Raw genomic sequence first — 24,887 nt, 5'->3', positions numbered from 1 at the left:
TCTTACTGGATCAATTAGACCTCAGGATGAATGTGTGTATAAAGTTTTATGGCAATCATACAAGCAGTTTAGGAGGAGAAGCAATAATAAACTTGTGCTAATGGAATACTACAGATCATTCCAAATAACCAACAGAGCAAAAATGAAGGCCAACTTAAGGAGATTCATAATTAGTTTATTAAAATCAATATAGACAAAATTTAGAATTCAAAGGTGTAATCAGATGGTAATTATGTTTTAAGAAGAATCATATTATTTTCTTTTAGAGGGATATAAATTACTACAAAATGACTGTAATTTGTTTTACACAAAATAAGAATGAACAAATCAGTAATGTCATTATATATCTTACCCTCCAAGGATGAAATCAACCAAATTAGCATCCTTAGCTCTCTCTGCTAACATTGGCTCTACAGTATGTATCAGCTGATGTGCCTTCTTTGAGCCAACTCGGCGAGGAAAGAAATAGGTCCAGTACTCCGATCCAAACAGATGCATGTTTTCATATGAAGGTGTTAAAAGAGTTCCCTAAAATGAAAGCACCCAAGTTAAGTATTTGAAAATTTATATTGGAAAGTACAGCCAAAAACATCATGAAATATAAGAAGTGAAAATTGTATCTAATTTAACCCTTTCACCACTAAGTAACCAAAAGGGAAAGACTGCCCTTCAACACTAAGTAACTTTCAAGATCTTAATAAATGTAGGCAACATATATTCAATGACATGTATAAATTTAATTTCTTGTGATAGGAATACATATTTGGTACCATTGTAAAGAAGACAAATTCAGGTTTCTGAAAATATTCTCATAAGCAAGTTTAGTCTCACACAGATGATTATACAGGTAAATCAACAGGTAGGTTAAAGGTAAGTTAAAGGTAAGTTTCACTGTATTCTCTATAAAATGTTGAATAAAGTGTTTAAAGAGTAATATGAGGTCTGTTTTTTGAGTCATTGTGGTGTTCTTACAAATCATGGCTTGAATAAATGCAATGTTTTCTCAAAATTAAAGCAAATCCAAAGGTATAATAATAATAATAATGAGAACTTTGTGTAGCGCCTAATCTTTAGTAGCTCTAAGTGCTTTACATCATTAGACAACACCTATAACATAAAAAACATATAATGATATGATTACAAAAACAAACACCTTGAAATTAGAAAACATAAAAAGCATGCTGAAAATATTTAAGGTAGGGAACATTATTAGGTCATTAAGCTTGTTCTTGCAGTCGAAATAAGAGAGTTTTAAGAGCACTCTTGAATGTGATCACTGTGTCATTAATTGTGTCTAAGTTCAGTGGGCAATTCATTCCATGTAGCTGAGCCCTGGTATGCAAAAGAATGCTGTCCATATGACTTTGTTTTCATAGTGGGAATAATGAGCATACAATTGTCAGAAGAGGAGCGTAAGTATCTTGCTGGTGTGTACACATGGGTGAGGTCGGAAAGGTATGTTGGACTGGAGTCCATCAGTGAAACGTAACACAGAGAACAAATTTTGTGTTTTTATGTTAACGATATTTCTACAGGTATTTAAAAACTGAAGTATACAAAGTTTTATGTTCATTTCAATGAAAATAAATATGAAATAAAACACGTTTTGACTGTGAACCAGATTAATTTGATCCAGCCAGAATTTCTCATTTTTATACCAGTACAGTTCATCTCTGTCGAATTTCATAACTTTCATCAACTTGAACAGGCCATAAAATGCCTTTATTTCTGATAACATGACATCAGTCCAAAATAACAGCTTTGTGTTGATTTGGGTCAGTCTCTCGCTTTAGGTGTGTGCTGGTATTTGTAAATCTTGCCATTCTGAAAACACATAGTAGCTATAAAATAGCTGAAAATATTCAAGAGGTGTTCCTAATCGATATTAAAATACTCGTGTTGGTCGACCTACATGTTTGGAATATTACGTTCCAATGGAGAGTTTGTCCACTGACAAAATTCAAGTGTCTCATTCACATGGGCAAGTTCAAAACCTTCAAATTCCTCATCGTCATCATTATTGCCAACAATATCACACCATTCTTGTTGAATACATTCATTCTTGTCTTGATTTATCTTTACAAGATCAAAATTGCCGATATTTTCAATTATTTAGTCCCCAGATAATTCTGATTCATCATCAGATGAGTACACCATTTTGGATATACATTGGCGACTTCGAAGATTTCCATTTATAGATCAGGAAAAAAACTTTCTTGTAAAAGAACCTAACATTAAGTCAGAATGTATCCAAATAGTATGCAAATGAATCAATGTATAATATAAATATTTACTATAGGGGAATCCTAGACATTGACCAATCAGAGAATATAGCACCAAAATGATACAGGTATGTGAGACTGGAATATCGGTCTACAGTGTTGAGCAATAGTTATTGTTCCTGGACCCCATTACCTTTCTGTAGCGTTGAAAAGGTTAAGGGCACATTCTTTTTCTTGTCTAATGAATCTGGACTTCCAGCTTGGAGACTGCATTTTCAATGTGCCCACTTCTTACAAATAAGTCCAGTTTCTACCTTCTCCCATGAGTATTGGATAATTCTAACCACCCACTAATGACCACACACTAATCAAACAAAAAATGTTCTCATAGCTTTCCAGTTAAGAAATATTACACTATATTAAGAACAAAAAATCACACTGGGATATCTAGTACAGGTCTTTTTGAGTAACTGTATCCCTCTATAACCCATGTCCAGGTAACTCACAAACTTATTTATAATGCAGGGTCAGGCATGGATCCTGTTATTTTTCCTGGAAAATACTGAAAGAACTGGACCCATTTGTTGAACATCTAGAACATTAGATTAAAGCTGTGTTATAAATATTTATTTAGTTTGTTTTGTGTGCCAGTCTTAGTGGAATCAATTTAAGTTGTGTTTCAGTTAATATTTGCGAGGATATGTTTATTCAGATTATTCATTGGAATTACAAAATACTCAATACTTTCAGACTAAGTCACTATTTTGGGTTTATGATGAATTCATTCAAGGCCATTTTTGATTATATCATTGCGATAAATCAAGACTGTAGGCAAATGAACAATTCAAAGCTATTTGCACACCAACACATTTGAACTGGAATTCACTGGGAACACTACTGGAATTCATTCAAAATAATCTATACTTTTGGTTCTGTGATAGAAATTTTAATTGGTATTTCATTCACAATACTATAAGTCCTATTTACATTTTCACTTTGTGTTCCAGGGAAATTAATTATTTGCTGAATTTTACAAAACTTGTTGGTTTTTGCTCTTTTGTGTTACTTAGCTTAAGACCATAGAGTCAAAACGACTGATAAATGAAACTTTGATACATTGCTCACATTATCATCAAATTCAGTAGTTATCACCTGGAAACTTAAATCAACATCATGGAATTCTCAGTTTTTAAGAACATGTCATATACTTTATTAAATTTTATTTACAAATAAAAATTTTCAGTATTACAAACTGAGTATTATTAAAAACAGTATTATATTAAATTTTGATCCATGAAAATGTCATCAATGACAACTGGTAGCTACACTTTAAAAAATAACTACCAGTTAAATAAGTTGTGTCAAAAGAAATTCATATTTTAGTTCTATATTTTAATTCAGTTTTCATGTAATTATCATAAATGTGATTTACTGTCTTGTATTCCAATATGAAAAGTATCCATATACTATCATAGCTATGTGCACAACCATTTCTGTGAGAACCTAATTAAGTGTATTTTGATCTTCAATTTATAAAAATGTTGTATTGTTAGCAATTAATTAAAATTAGACCTGTTTATTTTATCCCAATGATTAATTCTTTTGCTTCAGATCAAACAAAGAGGGTTGAATTTAAAAGTTACAAGGCATGCAAATCCTACTACACATAAGGTAATGGTCATGGTAGTGTGTCAGGTCAACTCATTTCAACTGCCTACTTGAACACTGTTATCAATATTAATATGTAGGTAATAATGTTAAAGTATCTAACATTAATCAATGGTTTATCCTCCTAAGTAAATGTAATCAAGAAAAGCAAGTGAAACAAGTGAAATTGATGCACAGAAAGCTATCTTTTTTTCACAGATACAGTTCATTATGGAGAAGCAAGTTCCCAAGTTTGCAGTGAACTTAAAATTTCCTAATTGGCACTTAGAGGTTTGCTCAAGTTTGATCAGAAACATCACTATTACTATCAATGAAACTGCAGTATCAATATTTTATTGTAGAACAAATTTTTTTTTTAAAAATCAATATTAGTTGTTCACTGTTGTTGTTTCATGAATCAAATGTCTATAGTTTGTTGTTAAAGGAAATATTGTTTTGTTATAAATCAACAATACTACTGAAATTTATCCACATTCACATGCCAAGCCAAAGATGCAATGCGCAATCTTTTCACAAGTACAAGTGTTACAACCTATTTAAGTAATGTTTTTCATTATCTATGGATCTTTGTTTTCTTGAAAATAAAGGTTATTAATGCAGAAAAGGAATTGCAACTTCGTTTATATTGACAATCACTTCCAATGTGATCATGAAACAAGTATTAAATCCTTAAAAAGTCCCCCCTTCCTTCCCCCATCTACTCACTGTTAATGTCCAGTCAAGATGGCATCCCTTCAAACTTTTCAGAAATCCCTCAATGACTCACACTCTCATTTATACACTATGGTCCATGTTTCTTGACCCTACTGAGTGCGATTAGTTTATCAATGGCGATGTGTATTATGTCCAAGTGTTGAGCTTCATTCTTTCAGGTCCATACACTTAGTTGATGCAATTTTACAACGCAAAACAAAGATTTTCAGAACTGTTGTTATGGTGGCAGTACAGGATGTCAGAACTAAGCACCATTTTAATTAGGGACTAACTGTACATCTGAATTTGTCATTTTTAATAAATATCCTATGATATCACCATTCATTCAGAAGGAGCACAGATTTCAAAAATGTCCACTGCTGCATCCATATAGGATGTCCATGTAACAACATTTCATTTAGGATCAACTAGACATCCTATGAAGTCTTCCAGTGAAAAACTGTTGCAGATATGACTGCATTCAGGAGAAGAATCAATAACATGATTATAAAGATGGCCTCTGTGATGACAATACTGGCTGAGTTAGCAACACCATTTACATTTAGGACCAACTAGATTTCGTAATTAGCCTTCTGGTGTCAAACACCATGTCTGTAAGACCTCCATTCAGGAGGAGTAGCCATAACATGGTTTTCAAGATGACTGCCTTCACAGTCATACTGGATTTCAGACTGGCACCGTTTTCGTTTAGGACTAACTAGATATCACTCTTTGGTAGCCATAGCTGATGTCTTGAGTAGCTAAATCTTCTGCTAGAATCAACAGACCTCGGGATGCTTGTGTGCAATAGTCAGTAGTCATGGAGCAGTGATATTAACAAATCTGTACTAATGGAGAGATGGATGCTAAAAATCTGTAGGATTCATAAGCCTTCACGCAAATAAAATTCAAGGATTTTTTCTGAGTATCAAATATAGATGATAAAAGTAAAAATTATTTATGGAATAACTAGCAATGCAAATAGGAAAAGCTGAAGCGCACAAGACTGGCAACACAAAAGAGCAAGATTGTTCATGAACCAATCATGCCAATGTTCTTAGACCTATGAAAAGAAATGCTCAAAGGCCTTTTTAATGGAGCAAAAATGATTTTCAAGGATTTTAAGCCTGAATTTATAAAGCCAAATTTTAGTACTTTCAAGGTTTTCAAGGAAGTGTATGAACCATGAACTGCACCACTACAGCTGAGGCATGCTACATCTGCTAACTACTGGTGGCATGTTTCTTTTCAGCCAGCCATTTTATATCCCATTTTATGTATTGGAGCATTATATAAAAAAGGTTTTAGCCGAAGTTAAAAATGATGTATTTTATTTAGTGTAAATGTTCTATATTGACCAAGGTACTCAAGTAATTTTTAGCAAACAAATTCAAGGCCTTTGGAAGAATTTTTAATTTTTAGGTGAATGCAAGACACAGAATTCCATGGACTTCCAGTTTTCCAATCCTCACTCTTAATCATGAATTTGATGGTTTTTGGAAGAACTTTTAGCCATACTTCAAACTGAAATGAAATGTATATTTAACACAGCTGTACCGGATGTGTGATTACAATGTCTGCGGCTGCTGCCATCATGACACCACCAGCACCAGCATTGCCCTGTAGCACTGCAACTGTCATCTTGTCATTGAACATTGCAATTCTTTTGATCACATCATCGATTTTATTGATGTTCTCCCAGGCTTCCTGTGCACGATTTTCACTTCCTTCAATCACACATAAGTGAATGCCTGTGTGCAAAAAAGGAACAATATCAATATTATTTCAGTTGTTAAAAGATATCAAAGAACATAATAGGAAGTGGGCAAGGACAAAGATGAGTGTAACTAACATCTTATGACTGCAACTTATGTGTCACAATGCAACATGTGTCTATTGCATGCTATCACAGCAAGTGCAAGACCATAAAGGATGGTATATGTATTCAAATCAATAATCATTATCAATTATGTTAGTATATATATATATATATATATATATATATATATATATATATATATATATATATATATATATATATATATATATATATAATTAAAATTACTCATATTTACTGTGATATTCTGTATACAAACAGAGTAATCTTTTCACGAGGCTCCAGTAACCACTGTAAATATTCTGTATACAAACAGTGTAATCAACAATTACATAGCTCACCTCTTTTCACTAGGCTCCAGTAACCACTGTAAATATTACCGGTAACATGCAGAAAACTGAACTGATCGTGGTCTCTTTTTTAACAAAATATTATTTGCCACTCATTTATCTTTATTGCTGAACTATTTATTAATTTGAAATCTGAACTACTAATTGACACTATAAAGACAGTATTGTCTTAACATATTGTGTAACCACCTACCTAGCTATCCATCCATCTACCTACCTATCCATCCACCTACCTGCCTATCCACCTATGCTGCAAAGGTTAAACAACACAAAGAAATAAAATATGAACATTCTTTTGTATCATATCAATGTAGGGGTAATATTAGTTGATAACGGATTAATGTTATTTATGTAATATTTTTTTTAAATTATTGTTCTTACCATCTGTTGAAAAGCTATTATCATTATCAACTTGAAAAGCTATTATCATTATCCACTTGAAAAGCTATTATCATTATCCACTTGAAAAGCTATTATCATTATCCACTTGAAAAGCTATTATCATTATCCACTTGAAAAGCTATTATCATTATCCACCTGAAAAGCTATTATCATTATCCACCTGAAAAGCTATTATCATTATCCACTTGAAAAGCTATTATCATTATCCACCTGAAAAGCTATTATCATTATCCACTTGAAAAGCTATTATCATTATCCACCTGAAAAGCTATTATCATTATCCACTTGAAAAGCTATTATCATTATCCACCTGAAAAGCTATTATCATTATCCACTTGAAAAGCTATTATCATTATCCACCTGAAAAGCTATTATCATTATCCACTTGAAAAGCTATTATCATTATCCACCTGAAAAGCTATTATCATTATCCACCTGAAAAGCTATTATCATTATCCACCTGAAAAGCTATTATCATTATCCACTTGAAAAGCTATTATCATTATCCACTTGAAAAGCTATTATCATTATTCACCTGAAAAGCTATTATCATTATCCACTTGAAAAGCTATTATCATTATCCACTTGAAAAGCTATTATCATTATCCACTTGAAAAGCTATTATCATTATCCACCTGAAAAGCTATTATCATTATCCACTTGAAAAGCTATTATCATTATCCACCTGAAAAGCTATTATCATTATTCACCTGAAAAGCTATTATCATTATCCACTTGAAAAGCTATTATCATTATCCACCTGAAAAGCTATTATCATTATTCACCTGAAAAGCTATTATCATTATCCACCTAAAAAGCTATTATCATTATCCACTTGAAAAGCTATTATCATTATCCACCTGAAAAGCTATTATCATTATTCACCTGAAAAACTATTATCATTATCCACCTGAAAAGCTATTATCATTATCCACTTGAAAAGCTATTATCATTATCCACCTGAAAAGCTATTATCATTATCCACCTGAAAAGCTATTATCGTTATCCACTTGAAAAGCTATTATCATTATCCACCTGAAAAGCTATTATCATTATCCACTTGAAAAGCTATTATCATTATCCACCTGAAAAGCTATTATCATTATCCACCTGAAAAGCTATTATCATTATCCACTTGAAAAGCTATTATCATTATCCACCTGAAAAGCTATTATCATTATCCACCTGAAAAGCTATTATCATTATCCACTTGAAAAGCTATTATCATTATCCACTTGAAAAGCTATTATCATTATCCACCTGAAAAGCTATTATCATTATCCACTTGAAAAGCTATTATCATTATCCACCTGAAAAGCTATTATCATTATCCACTTGAAAAGCTATTATCATTATCCATTTGAAAAGCTATTATCATTATCCACTTGAAAAGCTATTATCATTATCCACTTGAAAAGCTATTATCATTATCCACTTGAAAAGCTATTATCATTATCCACCTGAAAAGCTATTATCATTATCCACCTGAAAAGCTATTATCATTATCCACCTGAAAAGCTATTATCATTATCCACCTGAAAAGCTATTATCATTATCCACTTGAAGCAAGCTAGGTCTTGGTGAAAGTCACAGGCTTTCAAAAACCTTGGAGTGTCAGCAAGCAGTACATATTTCATACATCAATAATCACTGTCATGAACCAGGGCTGGCAAGGCCTCATTGAAAAGCATGCAATCCACTCACCTAATTCCTATACTTATTCACATGCATAATACAAAATCAATCAACTGAGGATATGGTTTGTTTTTGTTGGGTTAAAAGATACTTTCAGCACATAACAGACTATACACGGCAGCTATTATATTTAGTGAAGTAAGAACCATAGATCCATGGAAAACCAATGGCAAGCTTTCTCGCATACCAAGGTTAGGCAAACTCAGACTTGCACCTACACGAGGTGAAATATGAGTGATCTGTAGAGGCAAATGCCTTTGACCCCTCTGCCGCCAGTGACCCTGCCTGCTGAGGGCAATAAATCACAATACAATGTACATGTAGAGTGTTATATATATCTGTATTGTGTCCTTAACCTTTGTCCATGATCGTATGTTGTACTTTAGGATAATGATCATTTGTAAATAGAAGGTTCACATAGCTAACCTTTGTCCATGATTGTAAGTTGAAAATAGGATAATTACATAGCATCTGAGTTCAGCCTTCTTTACAATTAGACTAAAATTTTCCATTGGAATGGTTGGCATCTAAGTCATGTGAAAATGTAATTAAATTGGGAATTTATAAACAAGTAATTAATTCATATTTTAGATCAGTCTCTGGGAATATGTGAACAGAATTTACAGTTATGTTATTGAAATTATTCCTTGGAATTGACTAAAGTGCTCATTGACTTTTTTTTAATTAGAGTCCTTTGGTATTTTTGTATTTTGCCTTTGTTTGAGAATTCTTCTACTAGTGAAAGTGTCCTTATTCAGGGATTAGAGTGTGGCTTTGTTAATGTTGCTCTCCATTGTGTCAGCATGACATCAGACTTAGTATCTAGCCAGGATATTTGTTTGAGATAATCCTGTTTCCTGAAATGAGGACATGAGTGATCTAGCCAGGATATTTGTATGAGATAACCCTGTTTCCTGAAATGAGGACATGAGTGATCTACAGGTAACCATGCAGGATACACTATGACAAGTGATAAATTCTGACATCTGAAAACCATCATTTGAAAAATCCTTTCTTGCTAGAACAATTGCAAAATGATTGCTTCAACCAATATTAGGAAAAGAGTGTTTCTGAATTGGATCAGAACCATTTTCATTTAGGACCAACAAAAAATCAAAAGTAGTTATTTAGTGAAACCCCATCTTGATATGACCATTCTAGAGGAGTAGTGATAAAAATACTTCAAGCTGGCCATGAGATTGACACCATTTTTTCATTTTAGACTAATTATACATTATAGGAAATCTTCAAGTGAAAACCTGATGGCAATATCATGCTCCGTTTAGGAGGATTTGATGGCCAGGTGACAACCATTTTGGACATGAGATCATCTGATTATCATTTAGGTCCAACCAGACAAGACATGAAGTCTTTAGCATAAATCCCATGGTGGTATGACCTCCATTCAGGAGATGAAGCAATAATAAGATTTTCAAGATGGCCACTATTAATTCATCAACCTTGGATTGTCACAACAAGAATGAGTACATCAGAAATATTATGTCAAAATATTAAAAACAGGTACATGTACATATGTAGATAATATGATATTTTGATTACCAGGTCTATTGTATATATTTGTAATGACCCTATTCTATTTTCTGTCGATTCTCATCTCCGTCATGGTCTTGGTCCTGCACCCTGACAGATAACCGAAGTTCTACTGTATCTCCAATCTGATAACTGATCTAACAAAATAGATTGCCTCAATCAAATTTAGGTTTCCCACAACCATGAAATCAAGGACCCAGTGGTCTAGTCAGGATACTTAAGATAGCTCTATTCCCTGAAATCATGGACACAGTGATCCAATCAGGATACTTGTACAAGACAGCCCTGTTCCATGAAATTGAGGACACAAATGATCTAGTCAGGATACTTAAGATAGCTCTATTCCCTGAAATCACGGACACAGTGATCCAATCAGGATACTTGTACAAGACAGCCCTGTTCCATGAAATTGAGGACACAAATGATCTAGTCAGGATACTTAAGATAGGTCTATTCCCTGAAATCGTGGACACAGTGATCCAATCAGGAGACTTGTACAAGACAGCCCTGTTCCATGAAATCAAGGACACAAATGATCTAGCCAGGATACACCAATGGAGATAACTTTGTTCCCTGAAATTGAGAACACAAATGATCTAGCCAGGATAAACCATTAGAAGAATCAGTGATAAGTTTTGACATCTGATCTTGTTCAAAACTGTTTTTTTCTCTTTTAGACTGTTCCAGGAGAATTGTGGAGGAAACTACATTTATTGGAATGAAAGCTGGTTTTGTCTAACTGTCTTTAAACCCAATGTGAATAAAATATAAGCAAAACAAATGTTTTGACCATGCTAATCCACAACACATACAGACAAACATGAATGCAAATTTACTTAAGAACGATATAACTGCACATCAGAATGTTCACTGCTTACTTAGAGTTTGTACTGACTGACCTTGAGATTGACTTTCCAAAACTTCCAGTGTCCCCATTTAGATTCAACAAGAAAAATATACTGTTAATGCACAATTCTGAATGATTTACTAACAGATGTGGAGGATTGGTATCATTTCATTCATTTCAATTATGAATCAAAAGAACAAATTTCAAATTTTAAATCACAAACCATGAGGATTAACTTAATCTCATGACATCACTAACATTGCATGTGACAGTATGGAGATGAGTTGCAATATGTGACATGTTAGTGTTCTTTGCCATCACAGTGGCACCTATATGAAACTGTACTAAACTGTAAAGTACGTGTCTTTATCTATCTTTGATTAGTTTCCGATTTTATATATTAAAACAAAAGTATGCCAATACCAAACTATCTAATGCTATTGATTATATCAGCACAGTATTGTTTTGTTTAAGAGTACAGATCTAAATCAATTTACTGATTGGAAATCCACAGCTATATTCCACCATCTGGTGATATTTTTGGCTTTGTTCCAATGTACAGCTCTCTTATGGTTCCTCTACAAATTTCTGGTTGACATAAATTTGTAAGGCAAACTTCTGGTTGACATAAATTTGTAAGGCAAACCTCTGGTTGACACAAATTTGTAAGGCAAACTTCTGGTTGACACAAATTTGTAAGGTATATCATATATACATGGCTATATGTCTGAGTTTATTTGCAAACTACACAGAACTAGATCTGTCACATAATGCACCAGAAGATCTAGGTCTATGCATTTTGTTTGGAGTAATCAGTATTATGCATTGACAGGTCAGGGTCTATATATTTTTTGCATTTGGTCTTGACATACAATTGAGTATATACAGTACATTATGTAACATGTATATAATGATATACAATGAAAGCTCAACACAGCAGATAATCATGGGACACATCTTCCGTTATAGACATGTGTCATTTATATACATGATAAGTACTGTCATTGTGCTCTGTTTCTAATACAGTTATGAGTGGATTTTTCATACAACTTTCATAAGGTACAAGAACTTGGCGAAAAGAAAATTCTTTTAAAAATTTACTACACTATTACATTAAAAAATAATTAAAATCCAGCAAGGAAAATATCAAAATCCAGTAGCAGTGAAAAATGTAACGATACATTTCCACAAAACATCAAAAGTATTGTATTTAAATTGGTAATGCACTTAAATATGCATAAGCAGTAGTTGTAATCTTGCTCGTCAACAATTAATTCATTTTTTAAAAAGTTGTATCTAAAGGTGAAAGGTCAGCAAAACAGTATTTGATTTGAATACCTGATATCTAAATCTAAAATTGTCATCAGTATCTGCTCTTATTTTTAACCTATATTTCTTCCTTTATAAAGCAGAGATTTCACATACACACAAAAAACATGGACATTGTAATATTAATTGACCTGAACCAGAAGCCAACACAGCTGCGAGTTACTTACCTTTAAAAACATTGTCTTCAATTAATTAAATCAACATTATCATTGTACCCTGAGAAAACTTTTAATATTATATTAAATATGAGCCGGATCTAATCATCATACTAACCTGTAAACCATTTAATTTACAAGATGCTCAGAGCTGCCATTTTTATCCTCAGTACGGTGTCGCTCACAGGAAATGAATTCTTGGTGATCATACTGAAGATCATACCAGTATGTAGATCAATGCTAAGCAAAGACATTATGTAATGAGACCTAGTGGACAGTGGCCGTTGTCAATCATTGTCAAAACAAGCTGGGCTTCTCAAATCTGTGTGCATTCAACAGCATCTGCAGCCACAGGTGCTCGACGCGAGCGTGATGTTAAGAAAAAAAGCCCCCAATAATCTAAAGGAAAAAATTGTACAGAGTGACAAAAATACCTTAGATTACCCCGATGGCCCATTCTGACATAGGACCCTCTCTATCATAATATATAAGAGAGTAATTCCATACCTTCTTTCTTATATATTATGATAGAGAGGGTCCTATGTCAGAACAGGCCATGGGGGTAATCTAAGGTATTTTTGTCACTCTGTATGATTTTTTCCAGTAGATTATTTTTTTTCTTCTCAAATCTGCACATGTCAGGTCATGGTGTCCGTTATACACAAATTTGTGGACCCGAAAAATAATCTGCTGTAGGACATATAAAAAAGGATTTTCGATGAGGATCCCCAAAAGTGTCTGGTATGAATATATGTCTACTATATGGCATTGTCTACTTAGGAAAGGTACACTATACATGCTATCATAAGACCTCTTTTTCAGATCAGGACATTGCTGATAGGTGTTCGTGAACATCAAGTCCTTGAAGGAGAAATTCAATTTAAAAAAGTTTTGGATCCAAAGCCAAACAATAGGTCACTTAAAATGAAATTTATTCTACATGTAAATATCAAAAAGGGCTACTTAAAATCAAACTTTAATCTAAATTCATTTATTTGTTCCAGTTAGAGTTTTACCATTAAAATGGATTGACAAAAGTCTGACAGACTGACAGATCTCGACATCAACAAATAACATCTGCATTCCACTATTTACCTGTTGAAAAGAATCTGTCACCTCCCATCAAGGCTACCAATTTGATATCCTCCATTTTGGCAACGTCCTCCAAAACTTGTTCTAGCCGCTCACATCCATGCTTGTCCATAGCACCATTATAAAAATCAAAATGAACGTAACAGATAGAGTCAGTTTTTTGGACCCAGATATTGTTGTAGTCACAGCGTCCGCTGATTGTGTCAACATCATGTGCACATTGCTTTGGGAGTGCCAATGTTGCAGGAAGCTTGAGTTCAGGATGATCACTTTTGTACTGAAAATGGAAAGCTTTTAAAGTTATGCTATTTTCTCTATTATCTATGTATGCAATGTAAGTCAGTAAGGATAAAGAGAAAATACTACATGAAATTAAGTACATGTATAACAAATAAATCTGCAGGTGTTTATGTACATAATATTTGTTGAATTATTAGTTGATATGTAAAAAATATTGCAAAGTTAATTAACAATATAAAAATGAATACTGAGGCAGTTTTCAGCATTAAGACTCTGAAATTTTAAACAAAACATTATAATTATCATTCAATATGTCTCATTTGTTTTACTGTATTTTTAATATGTCCAGTGTCACTTTGATTGATTTGTCCTCCATATTCTGAGCTATGAAATGGGACACACATTCTGTAAAATAATGCAGACAATTTTTGTCCAGCATTATGTTCTCTCCTGGGGTTCTCAGTTATTTTTCTGTCTCATAAGCAAGTATTAGACTTCCACAAAGAGACTGACTCTCCACTGGCTGAAAAGAATTTTCAGGAATTTAAGATAAGACCATTTCTTCCTTCTAACTGCTGCAAAGCTGAAACCATCTGACATTCCTCAGTGATATTAATATTTCAAATGATCTGCTGTGGCAAACATACTGGATATCAGATGAGCAGCATTTTCATATAGGACCAACAAGAAATCATAAGAAGTTTCCTGGTGAAAGTTGATATGATTTTCCAGTTTGAAGAAGTAGTGATAAGGTTTTCAAGATCAGTGCCATGGTGGCCATATTGGATATCTGACGGCACTATTTCCATCTAGTACCAACTAGACATTATACAAAGATGATCAGGAAGCCATATTTGCAGCCTGACTGGGAGCATACTATATAACCATTCATTCAGATTTTCAAGATAGTCACTGTAATGGGCATACTGAATGTCTGAAATTGTATGGCATCATTTTCATTTAGGACCAACTAGACATCATCAGAAGTTGTTCAATAAAGTCCCCATGTTGATACAACCATCCATTCTGTAGGTATGGTGATAAAATATTTTCAAAATGGCCATTCTGGTAGCCATGTTGGACATCAGACTGGCACCATATTTATTTAGGACCAGCGAGACATACAATGGAGAATGTTTGGTTTGGGTTTTCTAGAGTTTAATGCCATTATTTTCTGTAAAGCCTTTGGCTTCAAATGTACACACAGTATGTTAGTGTCATTGGCATAAACAGGTGCTCCTTAAAAAAAAGAAAACTTTTTTATCAGTCACATGATGTGTCACCTGAAGTATCCTTTATAAACAAGCCACCCGCATGAGGTTTCTCATAATTATTCTGGTGCTGTAGTGGAGTGTTAAGTTCAATAATAGGTGCATATTTGGTATTTAGGTGTTGTTGTAGCCAACTTAGGAAGTAGTCCAAACTATACATGTTATATGTCATATTTTCTTTTTGTTTATTTCTAATGTCTACTGAAGAGGATTAAGTCCTCTCAATTACCAACCTCAAAGCCAACTTGGAATTTCTGGGCTTGGGGCCTGAGGATAATGCAGCCTTTTGTAAAGCTGAGGCAACTTCCTCTAAAGAGAGGAGTTTTTAAGTAGCCACAGAAACAGAATAAAAAAGAAAAAAAGTCTGTTGTTCCTAATGTTTAGAAAGTGTCAAAATGCAAGCCTGTTATGTCGACCTAAAATGTTGAAAATGTCGGTCAGTCAAGGACATTCAGTCTCACAGACATAAACAACCTGTCTGAAACAGATATTGAGCATTTGAAGAAAATATTGGGCCTAAATGAAATGCAGCCTGTTATGTCAGATAACAATGCTGATGCCCTTTTGGGTGAAGGCTTACCTCAATTACATGTAGAGGTTGAAAATGATTGGCCAATTATGATAGCGATGTTGACGTTACCCAGCAGAGGGTGATGCAAGAAGACCCCTCAAGCAATTTTCTTTGAGTGGAAAAATAAATGGGGCATTGTTTGATGCATTACAACCGTATTTCTACTAACAATGCTGATAATATGTGGCAGTTACCCAAACTGAAAACTCCCCAAAAAGGAGAGCCAATAACTAATTTCTTAGCAGAGCTGATTAATATTGCATGCAATTCTTTATGTGTAACAGCTGAAATTGTACATAAGTACAAGATCTCAGAAAACTGTGACACGTTGTCCCCCCCCCCACTTGTCAATCAAGAAATCTGGTATGACCTAATAGCAAAAGAGTTCTTATGACAAACCCTTTGGGGGGTATACAAAATCTTGTTGTTGCAGGCATTAGCAGAATTATTAAAGTCTCAAATTGCCACTAATTAAAACACAAAGACCCTATTTTCTGATGCCATTACCCTTATGGGTCAGGTGCAAAATCATGTCTCCCTCAAAAGGAGGTATCTGATTCAACCATATTTAAAAAGGAAATATTCCAATCTCTGTAATATGCAAATTACCCCTATAACATCCATGCTTTTTGGTGATGATGTGGCCAAGGAAGTTAAAAGATGTGACACTGGGTTTACGTGAGAGTGAGACCATTTTTTCCATAAATTACCTGGAGTTGTTAGCAATTTCTTATACCTTACAGGCTTTTCATTCAGATCACAAAAATGTACATATTGAGATTCAGTCTGACAACATATGTGCTATCTCGTATATTAACAATATCGGTGGAATTGTATTGATTCAATATTGGATCAGCTAGCCAGACAGCTTTGGGAATGGTGCTTACAAGGGAAATATTCATATCAGCAGTCTATATTGCTGACAAATATAATATACAGGCAGATTTTCTGTCAAGGAACTTTTCAGACTCCACTGAATGGATGCTGAAGAGAGAAATTTTTCTAAGATTGTGTACAAGGACCTTTATTTCAGACACAGATCTTTTGGCATCCAGATTAAACTGTCAGTTAAAGAAGTTCATTTCATGGTTTCCAGAATGAGATGCCTTTTCTTTCTCTTGGCATGATTCAAATCTCATACATTTTTCTCCCTTTTAATCTTGTTGGAAAAATATTGAATAAAATTATTGCTGATAATATTAGTAAAGCAGTCTTAATTGTTCCACATTGGACATCACAATCCTGGTTTCCAGTACTCTTGTCATGTTTAATTTCTCTTTCAATTAGACTTCCAATGCACAAAAACATACTGACTTTTCCACACAATGGTCAAACTCATCCTCTAGTGAAGACCCTATCTTTAATCTCAGTGACTGTATCAGGATATTGCTCCAAAACCAAGGACTTCCAACAACAGCTGTGGACATCATTAACAATTCATGGAGACCAGTAACAATATAATTTGGCATGGAAAAATGGAATTTTTGGTGTATGATCAGTGAAATTAATCCCGTTTGTGTCTCTGAGGTAATAATTATTTTGTACTTAGATTCTTTGGTAACTGAAGGTAAGTCATATAGTGTCATTAATACTCACAATGCAGTGTTACTTACTACTTTGAGGATGTTTGATAATGCATAGTGCCCCAACCCTTTGTTGACTAATAGATACTTGAAAACGACTGTTTAACAGAAGTCCACCAAAAAACCAAGATATGTTGACACTTGGGATGTAAACCTAGTCTTAAAATACACTGGTCAACAGTGAAATCATTACTGACTTGAAAAGGCCCTAATCTGTAGTATTTTGGTGTGCCGAACACGAATATAACCGTGAAAAATTTGTATTGGCTCTCGTTTTGAAGATATTCATATACCTCATTTTCTATGTTTCACTGTGTAAATTTCTCCAGTAGGACTGCAGCAACATCCGGAATAATGATGTAACATTGCATAATACCATCATGCTCACATCATCCACAATTGATTGCATCATTTTCTGATGCAATGCAATACTAATGCCATGCGGCTGCTGAAGTAAGTTGACGTCAGCAGTGTACTATACATGTGTAGGCCTATTATACTAATGCCAGGCGGCTGCTGAAGCTGACGTAAGCAGTGTACTATATAAAGCCCAATCAGATAGGTTCAGCATTTAAAATATTTTAGACGTTGTGCGAGACAGTTCAAGCTACTGTTACATAAAACTTATTATTTTATCCATTTACGTACAATAAAGAACAGTAATGCCTCGAAAGTGTGTTAATACCGCGGACAATTTTTGCTATATTTGTGGGGAAGTGACATTTGCCAACCAGAAGAAAAGTATCAATTCTCAAGTGAAGAAGGCATATCATCTTTACTTCGGATGCAAGGTTGGTGACCAAGACAAGCCTTGGGCTCCGCATATATGCTGTGCTACATGTACAACACAGCTTTCACAGTGGTTGAATTGCAAAAGGTCATCAATGCCGTTTGCAGTCCCAATGGTGTGGAGAGAGCCAAGCAACCACCTAAATGACTGTTACTTCTGCTTGGTTCCTCCTCTTTCCGGCGGAATAACGAAGCGAAAGAAGTCGAGAATAGTCTACCCAAACATTCCGTCTGCATTGAGACCAGTTCCACATGGTGAGGGACTTCCTATTCCAGAACCTCCAGCAGAATATTCTCTTGATTCATCTGACGAAGACAAAGGTGAGTCGACCTGTTCTTCTCCTGGTCCATCAGCATGCAGTGATCCAGATTTTCACTGTGGTGCATCATCAACCCCACACAGAATAACACAGGAAGAACTAAATGACCTGATTCGTGATTTGGACTTATCAAAGAACAAGGCAGAATTGCTAGGATCAAGACTCCAACAATGGAATCTTCTAGAAGAAGATGTCACAATTACTGCATATCGAAAGCGCCACCAGCAATTGGAGCCTTTCTTCAGAAAGGAAAGTAATCTGATATTCTGTTCCGATATTGAGGGCCTCATGAATGCTTTAAAAATCACTCATGACCCACAAGAATGGAGACTATTTGTGGACTCTTCGAAACTGAGTCTCAAGGCTGTGCTTTTGCACAATGGAAACATTCTTCCATCTATTCCAGTAGCGTATGCTGTCCACATGAAAGAGACATACGATAACTTAAGGCAGCTACTGAATTCCATTGAGTATAACAAGTACAGCTGGCACCTCTGTGGCGATTTGAAGGTAGTTGCCCTTTTAATGGGACTGCAGCAAGGATATACAAAATACATGTGTTTCTTATGCGAGTGGGATAGCCGAGCAAGGGAAATGCACTACATGAGGAAGGAATGGACTCACAGGCAGAATGTAGCCACTGGAGAGAAGAATATCCAACACCCAGCTCTGGTTGAGGCTCAGAAAATCTTGCTACCACCCCTTCACATCAAACTAGGTTTCATGAAGAACTTCGTGAAAGCCATTGACCGGACTTTGCCAGCATTCCGATACCTGCATGAAAAATTCCCTCGACTCAGCGAAGCAAAGATTAAAGAGGGAGTTTTTGTGGGTCCTCAGATTCGAGAGCTTTTCAAAGATGACCGGTTCAACAACTTGCTGGAAGGTGACGCGAAACAAGCATGGAATGCTTTTCGCCTAGTTTCTACAAACTTCCTCGGAAATGTTAGGGCAGAAAACTATAAGGAACTAGTAGAAGACATGTTGATGAAGTATAAGAAACTTGGCTGCAATATGTCTCTAAAGATTCACTTCCTTCATTCCCATTTGGATTTCTTTCCTAGCAACTGTGGTATTGTTAGTGATGAACACGGCGAACGTTTTCATCAAGATATCGCAACAATGGAACAAAGATACCAGGGAAAATGGTCCACTACAATGCTGGCTGACTACTGCTGGACACTCCTCAGAGATGCTCCCGAACAGCTGTACAAGAGACAGGCGAAGAAATCTAAGATGTAGTCAATGACTTGATTTTTTATAGGTAGGCTATTACAGTTGACCTTTTACTATTGGAATGCATTTCGTTATGTAAACATTAATTTCTTGCAGATTACAAAAAAACTAGAGCCAATTTTGCAATTTGACTGTCATATTCGTGTTCAGCACATAAAAATTGATAAGAACTGACTAATTTTATTTCAGTAACATGACTTTTGTAAAAATTTGTTGTCCAGTGATACCAGTGTACCCTTTTTCCTTTGGAAACTATATCATTAACAATGAAGCTGGTTGCTCTCATTTCTTTAACTACAGCTCCAAGACCAAAAACTCTAAAATATCTGAATTTACATAACATGACTTGTATGGCAGATAAAATAGTATTCAGTTTTTCAGATTTGTTGAAAACTTCAAGACAAGGAAATAATTTCCAGTTGGAACTACTACATTATAAGGATATGAAGCTTTGTGCTATGCATATTTTGATGCAATATCTTGACAGGACTGGTATCTTATTGTTCCTATATAGCTATGATATCTACTACTATTGCAAGATGGTTAACAATGGTTTAGAACAATCAGGAATTGGTACGTCTAAATTCAAAGCTCATTCTTACAGAACTGCTGCAGCATCAACTGCTTTCAGACAAGGCAGTTCGTTGCATAATATATTGAAAACAGCAGACTGGACATCAGTAAAGACTTTTCACAAATTTTATCAAAGGGATATTCAGGTTAATAGTAAGGGTTTTGCTGAAGCAGTTAAATAATCATAAGCATATAAATAATCATTTTTGTTTGATTATGATTTACAGGTTAGCATGTGTTCCCTTTTTCCTACTGATGTTTTTAGCAGATGTTTTGTTGTCAATCTTTAAAGATGCTGTGTATACCTGTGAGACTGATGGCTTTATGGAAAATAATTAACCCCTCATCCAAGCATTTGTGAAGGATGAGGGGCATTATTGGAATAGCCAGAAGCTGAGCATGCATACACCCACCCATCCTTTGTTGCGAGTTGAGGTTTTACTAAAGTGGGGTTTTCCCTCCCTGTCTAATACAGACAACAAAACACTTCGCTTCAAACTATGAGACACCTCATGCGGGTGGCTTGTTTATGTACCATACTTCAGGTGACACATCATTTGACTGATAAAAATGTTTTTCTTTCTTTGAAGAGTGCTTGTTTCTGCCAATGACAGAGTAACATGCTATGTATACTTTATCATGCTCAGCCTCTGGCTTCACTCCAATAATGCCCCTCATCCTTCACAAATGCTTGGATGAGAGGTTCATTTTCCAACACATGTACAAGAAAAATACATGGCAGCAAGTATATCTGATAGAGGAAGAACTTAGGAAGATGACTGCAAACCCATGGAAAGCTACTGGCTAGCCTTCTCACAGACACTTTCTGGTCAAGCAAAAACTCAAAACCACATAGCAATGAAAGGTGAGTAAACTGTCAAGGTAAGCACTTTTGACTCCCTACTAGTGAAAACCCCAATGACAATATTACCTTTTGTACAAAGGATGTAATAACAAGTTTTTCAAGATGATCACTGTGGTGGCCATACTGACTTTCATATTGACACCATTTTCATTTAAGACCAACCAGACATCATATAAGGTCTTTTATTGAAAACCTCATGTTGCTGTGACTACCAGTATTCAACAGAAGGAGTAATAATAATGACTTTCAAGTGGCCGTTGGACATCATATCTGCACCATTTTCATTTACAACCAACTAGACTTTGTATGAAGTCTTCCAGTAAAAATCACATGGCAATATTACTTTCCATTCATAGCCATAACAAAATTTTCAAGATGGCCACTGTGAAAGCCATATTAGCCATCAAATGTGCATCATTTACATCCAACTATACATCATGAAAGACTTTTCAGAGAAAACCCCATGTTGACATGACTTTCCATTCAACAGGGTTTCTGAAGGCTTAAGAAAAACAATATTGCATGACTTTTCCAAACCTTTTCCATGGTCATTTCACAAAATGAAAGGACCACACTATCAAGTATTGTCAACCCTTTTTCATTCATAATTGTGTCATGTTAGTAGGTGCTCTGCACTCAATGAAATAAGCAGTTACCAATTTGTTAACTCCATTGTCAGAAATTCCAAGACTTTTCTAAAATCTTTGCACGGTTATGAGAAATTTCAGGACTTTTCAAAGTCCTTGTAATTTATTTTGTAAATTCCAAAACTTTTTCAAAATTCCAGGACCTATGGGAACCCTGATTCAAGAGGTGTAACAATAATAAGATTTCAAGCTGGCAGATGTGGTGGACATATTGGACACCAGAGTGGCACCATTTTCATTTAGACTTTAAATAAGTGCTTTAGTGCAAACACCATGATGATACCACCATCCATTCTGTAAGTGTAGCCACAACAAGGTTATCAAGATGGCCACTGTGGCACCATTTTAATTTAGGACCAATTAGGGCATGGGATGAATGTGTGTGTAATGTTTCATGGCAGTCATTCACGTAGTTTAGTATAGCAATTACAAACTAGTGCAAAGAGACAGAAGGATGATGGACATATGATGACTGACAGCAGACCATCCCATAATATCTTCTGGTATATGACCAGTATAAATAACAGTCACTACAATATTACCCGTTTCATACAACCAATCCAAACTCCTTTTCCATCCCCCGTTTTCACCAGCACTGCTTGATTTTTCTTCCCAACTATTTCACCAGGTTTGCAGACAGAGAGGTATGTCCTGATTGCTTCAGAGGATTCACCAGTTTCCATATGACCATCATAAAGCCTAAAAACTCCATCAGATAAAGATTGGTGGAATATTTCTCCAACTGCACCAGGCTGAGTGTCAGACATTCGAATCACCCTTAAAACATCTTCTGCAGATTTGGTCCAGTCCACTATCCTGTCATCATCTGTCATTGTCCTCTGCAGACATCCTTTGACTTCAGGATGATTGTAGTCCAATGGTGTCGGTGGTGTTTTATCCTGAAATCGACATAGAGCATCTAGAACCGTTGACATCGCCGCATCAGAAAATGGTCCAACATAAAGGGACGTTTTTGTTGCATCTTTTTCCACTGGGTAATTAGAAGTACTCCAGATATCACCAGAATCCATTTCCTTTACTGCCTGGAGAACAGTTACACCCCATTCACTTTTTCCAGTGAATAACGCCCAATCAAGCGAACTTGGACCCCTATCACCAGCAATTCCAGGATGGACTATCAAGCACGGCCTTTCTTTCTTACTCCAGATTGCATCAGGGACACGGGCAGTCAAAAATGGGCAGACTATTATTTCTGGGTTGAAATGACTCACTGCAGAGATCATCTCCTTTCCCTTTCTCGTGGCAATAGAATCAACTTCTGCCTGAAAGATTGAAAAGATAAAATTCAGTTCCATCCACATCAAAATATTTCCCAGTTCATATCTCAAGCCATTTTCTCTTTTTCATTGTGGATTATTGGAGATCTTCAATACCCTTATGAATCGGAGTACAAATTATTATGACAATCTCCAATGCGGGCAGTGGAGATAACCATTTTTAATGTATTATTGAAGTGTCTGCATATTATTATTAAAACCAGACACTGTACAAGAGCTAAGATAAAAGACAATATATTATTATTTCAAATAATTGTATGTATATAATATGTATAGCAATGGAGACACTAACTTGGTCCATAAATGCTGGCACGTAACTTCAGCAGGACATTTAGAGGTCTGATTCTTAGCATAGGACTTCCACAGTGCCAGCAAACATATTTGACACTTTTGATGTTATTTGCCAATTTACTGAATCTGATACCATTCTAGAACACAACATATATTGCTGACAGTAATAACTTTGTGATCTTTGGTTATATGGTAGAAATATTATATTAAATATGCAAGATTATATATGTATTATTGTCCAAAATTTATATTCAGAAATCTACATTTAATGGATTTAATAAGTGCTTTAAATTAAATAGTTTTCAATATTTCAAAGGCTAAATTAAAATAAGTTGGTTTACTGGTTTGAGATTTTACTCCAAAGACAACAATTCAGTGATAACAGTAGATAAAAAATCTAATGATAACAGTGAATTATGTGATACTATCGTTTTACTCATCAATAATTCTTTATACAATTCTGTAGTTGCAAATATAATAAGCAAACATGATTTGCTTGAGAAATCAGTAAGTACATTGAACCTATTTATATGGAATACTGTTTGATAGTGTTGATACTTGCTTGATTTATGAAAGTTAATAATATGATTTCTTTATTGAAAATTACTGCCAATTTATTTTAGTTTTAAAAAATCCCATTGTAACATTTCATATCTATTTTGTTCTGATTTCAATGTGCTAATAACTATCAAAATTTAATCTAAGAGCTGAATATAATTTTTTTTACATGATATTACTATACATGTAAAAACAGTACTAACTACTATAATATATATCAGGTATGTGTGTTCCATTATTTTTCTTTTAATATTTCACATGATCCGAATCAGCCTCGTATTTGAGCTGAATCAGCCAGTCTTTTGGTTCAAATCAAACACTGTCCCTTAATCAGCCAGCACTGATTAAAATTAGCTGCTTTGGATGTCTGCTTAGCACCATTATAATTTAGGACCAATAAGACATCATAAAATATCTTCTGGCCAAATGTCCATGCTGATGGCACTCCATTTTGGAGAAGAAACAATAACAATATTTTCAAGATAGCAGACTGGCACCATTTTCATTTACAACCATATAGACATGATAAGATGTAATTATGTGAAAACACCATGCTGATGTATCAGTTCATTAAAGAGTATAACAAGATTTCCAAAAGGGCCAATATTGCATCCAGACTGGAAGTCAGATTGTTACTGTTCTCATTTATGACAATCAAGACATCAAAGGAAGTTATTTAGTCACAAAACAACGTTGATATGTCCATCCATTCAAGAGAAGCAGTGAAAACTAGATGGCCACCACTGAGGAGATATTTGATGTGCAAGTGACACAATATATTTAAGACCAACTATAGACATCATA

General features: G+C 34.7%; 1 protein-coding gene across 1 annotated transcript in view; it reads right to left on the bottom strand.

The window, feature by feature from the left end:
- The window catches only part of LOC149773075 (uncharacterized), a 50,399-nt gene that overhangs the window by 1,392 nt on the left and 24,120 nt on the right, over nt 1-24,887 (bottom strand). The window contains exons 3-6 of the mRNA XM_089946887.1: nt 22,479-23,219; nt 13,845-14,118; nt 6,141-6,334; nt 353-528 (exon numbers count right to left, since the gene is read on the bottom strand). Of these exons, the coding sequence (XP_089803013.1) occupies nt 353-528; nt 6,141-6,334; nt 13,845-14,118; nt 22,479-23,219 (1,385 nt within the window). The remainder of the gene's footprint in view (nt 1-352; nt 529-6,140; nt 6,335-13,844; nt 14,119-22,478; nt 23,220-24,887) is intronic.

Source organism: Sinohyriopsis cumingii, unplaced genomic scaffold (genome assembly GCF_028554795.1).
Source record: "Sinohyriopsis cumingii isolate HCF-2022 unplaced genomic scaffold, ASM2855479v2 utg000913l, whole genome shotgun sequence".
Taxonomy (NCBI): domain Eukaryota; kingdom Metazoa; phylum Mollusca; class Bivalvia; order Unionida; family Unionidae; genus Sinohyriopsis; species Sinohyriopsis cumingii.
This window is presented reverse-complemented; position numbering and strand designations above follow the sequence as displayed.